Below are 7195 nucleotides of genomic sequence, written 5' to 3'. Positions count from 1 at the left end.
CACACAGACACGCGCGCGCACCGTCATTTGCAGCTCTCCCTCAGAGCCATGCAGTGAGACTCAGAGGTCATTCCATGCCATCCACGTGCCATTGAATCATGAGATCCCCAGGACTTGGCGGGTGAAAGTGCGTTATCTATTTGGCGGGTCCGACACCCGCCTCTTCATTCCCCCTCTCTCCTCCTCTCCTTTTATTCGTTTATCTATATTTTTTCTTTTTTCTTTTTTCTTCTCCTCCTCCTCCTCTGCTTTTGGTTAACAGCCACATATATCCCCATCTATCGTTACCTTATACCCACCGGCAGCGGCCCTCTCTCCTCCTCCCCGCAATCCTCGTACCCTTTCAGAGATATCAGATCGTAAAAACACCTTGATTAAAAGATGCCTTGATAAATGTTAAGCATGCATCACCGCCGGGGCCATAGCTCAGCGCCGGAGGAGGCCGTAATGAAAGGCTCTGTTTCCGCTCGCTGCGAGATTTTATTAAAGTCATTCTGATGGAAGTAAATTAAGACATTTATGGAATTAGCCCATTCATCAACCACCGAGAGCCACCGATGACTGAAAACGAGCGCAAAGGTATCTTCCCCCGCCCCCCCCCCACCTCCCTCTGTCTTCCCCCCTCACTACCACTTAGTTTTCTCTTTCCTTTCCGGGCAGATGTATATCCGCAATCCAATAAGAGAAGGGGGGAGAGGAAGAGGGGGAACCGGGGGGGGGGGGGGGGGGGGGGGGGGGGGGGGGCGCCGGGCGATTTCACCCGGCGCTGTGCCCCGCTGATAAATGCACGCAGCTCAAACAGCCCGCGCGCCTATGGCAGCACGCCGCTGAGATTAACGAGAGAGAATTTCCCCGGCTCAAATGGGGAGAAAATGAGATTTACGATGCGACGCCGCGGGGGGGGGAGAGAGACGCTCCATCAGGAGATTTACGGTAAAACCTTAACAAGGAGGAAACAGCCCCTCCTGTGGCGGCAGAGCCCCTTTTTTAGCTGTGCTGATACACCTGCTCTTCACGGACCCTCTTGTGGGATGGAGCTAGCCCCCCCACGGTGATAAATCCCCAGGTAGGACGTGAAGGGTTCACCCCAAACCCCCCCTCAGAAAAACAGACCCTCCCTCCTCCCCCTCTCTCCTCCTCCCCATCCCCCCAAAAAGCAAAGAACCTGACACTGGGTCAACTCCTCAAGCAACACACACACACACACAGACACACACACACACACACACTAATCCCCGGTACTGACAAGAGACCTATTCGGACCTCATCACACCACATCCTTTATTCCTCCCCCCTCCAGGCGTTCTAATCTCTTCCCCTCTCTCTCCCCCACTCTCCCCCCCCCTCCCCGCTCCGTCTATGTCCTGCGTGTCTTTGGTGCCGCGGCTCCCCCCAACAGGAGCTGAAGGACAAGGTGACCCAGCTGCTCCCCCTGCTGCCCGTGCTGGAGCAGTACAAGGCGGACGCCAAGATGATCCTGCGCCTGCGGGAGGAGGTGCGGAACCTGTCCCTGGTGCTGATGGCCATCCAGGAGGAGATGGGCGCCTACGACTACGAGGAGCTCCGGCACCGCGTGCTGCTGCTGGAGACCCGGCTGCACTCCTGCATGCAGAAGCTGGGTGAGCAGGGTGGGGATAGTGGGTGTCGTGGGTGTGTGCGTGTGTGTGTGTAGTGTAGTGTAGTGTAGTGTGTGTGTTTGTGTGTGTCGGTCTTTTGTGTGTGTAAGAAGAATATGGTGCTCTGTTGGGGCTGTTGGTGTTTAGGTTGTGTTTTGTGTGTTATGAATGTGTGTGTGTGTGTGTGTGTGTGTGTGTGTGTGTGTGTGTGTGTGTGTGTGTGTGTATTGAAAGAAATGTGTGACAGAAAAAGTTTGTGTTCTTTTGTTGTGGGTGTGAGTGTGTGTGTAGGTATGTTTGTATGTACGTTCTTATGGGGTCTTGTGTGTTTTTCTGTTTCTGTTGGTGTTGTTGTTGTGAGTGTGTTTGCACGTGTGGTGGGGGTTGAATGTTTGTCATAAAAAGATGTGTGTTGCTGTTGTTGTTGTTTGTGTGCGTGTTTGTAGGTTATGAATGTGCATGTTTGTGTGTGTGTGTGTATGTGTGTGTGTGTTTTTACTTAAATTACCTCGAGATATATTCAGCTAAATCCCTGTGGAAGAATGAGGTAAATACATTATACGTTATTCCAACATAATCCATTTTCCTCGTCTGCTGATTTTACAGCTGCCTATCTAGCTCCCTGCGCTGCTTATCTTGAAGTGAATTAGAATCAGGCGGAAAGACCAAGGCTCACTAAATAATCCTGTGATACTACAAAATATATACCCTGGTGCATGGTCCTGAGATTTAGATACGAACCCTGCTGATATATTCAAAATGCTAAACCGTATATCCCGTTCGCTGAACCAAATTGTCACCATTCTTTTTGCTACCCCTTGCTGGGGTCATATGGATATTTATGCAGCATGAATAGACCATTGATGCACCACCTCCTCCTGTTTGTCTGGCAGGCTGTGGGAAACTGACAGGTGTCAGTAACCCCATCACAGTGCGAGCTTCGGGCTCCCGATTCGGCTCCTGGATGACGGACACAATGATCCCCAGTTCAGACAACAGAGTGAGTACTGCCTTCAAACCCAGGTTCTACGTCCCTTTAATGGGCATCAATGTTAGAGTAAGGTACACTGAACACTGTGTGATCTGACATTTTCTACACTTCATGCCACATTCTGTGCTGAACAACTCTTGCCTGACACCCGGCCATAACGTCAGCCTCATAGCATACTTGCCTCAGTCATATTTTGGCCAAATTGTGATATTTAACCTGACTCTAGTCTCCTAACGCTGCTGAATCGCTGTGCCTCATTTATTATATATCCTAAGCCAATCAGAGTACTTTTTAGGCATTTTGACGCTGAATACAAGATGAACCTTATAATAATGACTTAGGCAATTATACTATGAGGCTAACGATATGCTATCTACTAAACCCTGTCCCGTATACACTGTGGCCGTTACCTATATGTTGCATCCGATTCAATGCACGCTGGACACTACAACCCATTCACTTAATTGGGAGTTGGTACCTTAATGTCTGTATCATAACTGTAGGCATCCTTGAGTAAGATGCCTCACCTCTACCTGCTCTTATATTTCCCGTATTTATCAAATGATAATAATAACAGTAGGTAACAAAAAGTGGAAGTAACTCAAGATGAAATAGAATGCACTTAACTCTGTACCTAATACTCTTTACCTATACGTTTTCAATACACACTGAACTCATACCCTTCCATACACTTAAACCCTAAATCTAAAGAGTGAAAAACAGCAGAAACCTCTCACCCTCCTGGCTGTCTTGAGGCCCCGCCGTGGTGATATTTGTGGGGCTGATTGACCGCTCAGTCTGAGCGAGGGCTGGCAGAGAGAGCACTGGAGGAGGGCAGAGGGAGCGTCGCTGAGACGGAGGCAGAAAGCTGAGTCACTGATTGATAGGGCCTCTCATTCCGATACTCTCCCATCTCACCTCCCCCCCCCGCCCCCAAACCCCCCCATCCCCATCACCGTCCACGCTCTATCCCCCACCTTTACTCGGTCACATCTTCCAACGACCGTCCCCCTCTCTCTACCAGCTGGGTGGGGGGGGGTAGCCTTTTTTTGGTATTTAATACGGTCCGAGTAATTACAACGGGGATGCCTGTGCAACTGATACCCTGCGATCCCTGAATATGGAGTAATGGCTTTTTGCTGACGATGTATGGGGGGGGTTGGTTATGCAGAGTTGAAAAAGCCAAGGAGGCAAAACCTCAGGAGGTGGTGTCGACGGTGGGGGTGGTGGGGGTGATGGGGGGCAGGAAGATGAAAAATAAAACGTTTATTAAGAGACTTTTCCCATTTTATTTTCCCCGCTCACGGCGTGCACCATGCTGAATAAATAGCAGCCCCCGACGGCGAAGATCATTTGCGTCAAGCGAAACGCGGCGGCCCCCGTCTCTCCCACCATTAATCAGCTCAAGCGCTGAGGTGGCGTTGGGCGTCTTATCAATCACCGCCTCGCTCGCGTTAATAGACCGCCGCTCCGCCCACGCCGTCCACGTCCGCAAACATCCGCCGCCGTCCACCCACTGGCGGATCACAGATAGACAGATAAAGCGAGAGAGACTGGGGGGGAAAAATAATGCATTCTTCATGTGTTACCGGCTGCCTCGGGCCCCGGGACTCATTTAGCAGGTAGGGGACAAAACCGTACCTTAATGCTCCATAATCGGCCCTTCTTCTATATGATTCAAAGGCTGTTCTGCTTCTCTCGCTCCAAGAACTCTCTTTTGTCCCTCGCTCCCCCTGCTGGGATTCTTACTGGAAACAAGTGTGCTTCCTGAGCCCTGGGAAGGAGAGCAGAGAGTGTTAGAGATTAGAGAGAGAGAGAGAGAGAGAGAGAGAGAGAGAGAGAGAGAGAGAGAGAGGAACAGTCCTAGCAATGCTCACTTAGACGAATTCCGGGGAAAGTAAACATGCAAAGTGCTGCCTGCGGTTTAATTGAATCAATTAGGAGCTGAAATGTGTATCTGTGATGCGGCAACGACAGTGGCGGTGGTGGCGGTGGTGGCGGTGGTGGTTGTGGTGGTCGTGGTGCTGGTGGTGGTGTTGGTGGTGGCGGTGGCAGTGGTGGTGGTGGCGGTGGTGGTAATTGCGGTGGTGGTGGTGGTGATGGTGGTGGTGGTGGTGGTGGTGGTGGTGGTGATGGTGGTGGTGGTGGTGGTGGCGGTGGTGGCGGTGGCGGTGGTGGTGGCGGTGGCGGTGGTTGTGGTGGTGGTGGTGATGGTGGTGGTGGTGGTGGTGGTTGTGATGGTCGTGGTGATGGTGGTGGTGGCGGTGGTGGTGGCGGTGGTGGTGGTGCGGTGGTGATGGTGGTGGTGGTGGTGGTTGTGGTGATGGTGGTGGTGGTTGTGGTGGTGGTGGTGATGGTGGTGGTGGCGGTGGTGGTTGTGGTGGTAGCGGTGGTGGTGGTGGCGGTGGTGGTGGTGGCGGTGGTGGTTGTGGTGGTGGCGGTGGTGGTGGTGGCGGTGGTGGTTGTGGTGGTGGCGGTGGTGGTGGTTGTGGTGGTGGCGGTGGTGGTGGCGGTGGTGGTGATGGTGGTGGTGGTGGTTGTGGTGGTGATGGTGGTGGTGGTGGTGGTGGCGGTGGTGGCGGTGGTGGTGGTGGTGGTTGTGGTGATGGTGGTGGTGGCGGTGGTGATGGTGGTGGTGGCGGTGGTGATGGTGGTGGTGGTGGTGATGGTGGTGGTGGTGGTGGTGGTGGTGGTGGTGATGGTGGTGGTGGTGGTGGTGGTGGTGGTGATGGTGGTGGTGGTGGTGGTGGAGCTACGGAAGGAGCAGGTGGGGAGGAACTGTAGTTGAAAGTGGGCCAATCCGCTGAGAGCACCGGAGGGAAAGAGAGAGAAAGCATAAGCAAGAGAGAGAGAGAGAGAGCGAGAGAGAGAGAGAGGGAGAGAGAGAGAGAGAGAGAGAGAGAGAGAGAGAGAGAGAGACGGCAGCTAAATGAATTGATTTCCTGTAAGTGTGGAGTGGAAAGGGCAAGGAACAGAGGCAATGGTTGAGTGGATGCCATGGGCAAAATCTTCCCTCCCACATCCACAGCTGGGATCAATAGTGTTACAGGGAGTGCACACACACACGCACACACACACACACACGCATTTCATTGTATTGGCATCACCATCGGTTATAAAGACACACTACTCTAGCACTGTGATCATAGACGAACAGACGTTAGATGCAGCAGACCAATACAACACTATTGTTGTATCTCTCTCTCTCTCTCTCTCTATCTATCTTACTCTCCGTCTCTCGTGTGGTCGTCCATCTTCTGGCCCTGTGTCCTTTCTCCGTTGTTCTCTGCCTTTCTCTCTCTCTCATGTCTCGCTCTGTTTTTCCCTATGTCTCTCGTCCCCCTTCCCCCCGACCCCCCCTTCCCCAGGTGTGGTCGATGGACGGCTACTTCAAGGGCCGGCGCGTGCTGGAGTACCGCACCATGAACGACTTCACCAAGGGCCAGAACTTCGTGCAGCACCTGCTGCCCCACCCCTGGGCGGGCACGGGCCACGTGGTGTTCAACGGCTCCCTGTTCTACAACAAGTACCAGAGCAACATCGTCATCAAGTACCACTTCCGCTCCCGCAGCGTCCTGGTGCAGCGCAGCCTGAGCGGCGCCGGCTACAACAACACCTTCCCCTACTCCTGGGGCGGCTCGTCCGACATCGACCTGATGGCGGACGAGAACGGCCTGTGGGCCGTGTACACCACCATCCCCAACGCGGGCAACATCGTCATCAGCCGGCTGGAGCCCCAGAGCCTGGAGGTGCTGCAGAGCTGGGACACGGGCTTCCCCAAGCGCAGCGCGGGCGAGTCCTTCATGATCTGCGGCACGCTGTACGTCACCAACTCCCACCTGGCCGGCGCCAAGATCTACTTTGCGTACTACACCAACACGTCCACGTACGAGTACACGGATATCCCCTTCCACAACCAGTACTCCCACATCTCCATGATGGACTACAACCCCCGGGAGAGGGTCTTGTACACCTGGAATAACGGACACCAGGTGCTGTACAACGTCACCCTGTTCCAGGTCATCAAGACGTCCGGGGACTGAGGGAGTGATGGGGGGGTTGTGGGAGGGTGAGGGGGTGAGGGGGAGGGGGGAGGAAGGGCCGACGCGCACGGAGGAAATGCTGTGATTCTTTTTTTTGTTGTTGCTGGAAGCTGGGGAGGTGGGTCGAGTGCGGGGGGACTGGCTGTGATTGGTTGGCTGGTTGGCTGTTGGGGTGGTCTGTGTTTGGTCCGGGGGGTGGGGGGGGGGGGCAGGTTGGGCTGGGGTGTTGTTTGTCTTGTTGTTGTGGGGACAGAGGCTTGGACTTTTTTTATTACATTTCAAACTTCATAGAGTGCTATAATTCACCTTCTGAAAGTAACAGACACACACGGATAAAAACAACAACACACACACACACCGACACACACACACGCACGCACAGAGACATACACACGCACACACACACACTCGACAGCGAGGTGGGTAAAGATATAAGGACTGATCGCTTCTCTTTAGTTTCTTTCTGTGATGAGTAAGCATGGTTCTTTTTATTTGTGATGAAAAAATAAATATTGACCTTTACCATTTCCCATCGTGTCGTTCTT

At 53.2% G+C, this 7195-nt stretch overlaps 1 protein-coding gene across 2 annotated transcripts in view; it reads left to right on the top strand.

Moving 5' to 3' along the window:
* The window catches only part of olfm2a (olfactomedin 2a), a gene marked incomplete at both ends in the record, with an annotated part of 27929 nt that extends 21279 nt beyond the window's left edge, over positions 1-6650 (top strand). For both annotated transcript variants that reach the window (XM_079747111.1, XM_079747110.1), the window contains 3 exons: positions 1400-1619; positions 2510-2616; positions 5976-6650. In XM_079747111.1, the coding sequence (XP_079603237.1) occupies positions 1400-1619; positions 2510-2616; positions 5976-6650 (1002 nt within the window). The remainder of the gene's footprint in view (positions 1-1399; positions 1620-2509; positions 2617-5975) is intronic.
* Positions 6651-7195: the final 545 nt, after the last annotated feature.

This window comes from Pollachius pollachius (genome assembly GCF_949987615.1).
Source record: "Pollachius pollachius genome assembly, chromosome: 11".
Lineage (NCBI taxonomy): Eukaryota > Metazoa > Chordata > Actinopteri > Gadiformes > Gadidae > Pollachius > Pollachius pollachius.
The sequence above is the reverse complement of the archived record's forward strand: the minus strand, read 5'-3'. Positions and strand labels throughout refer to the sequence as shown.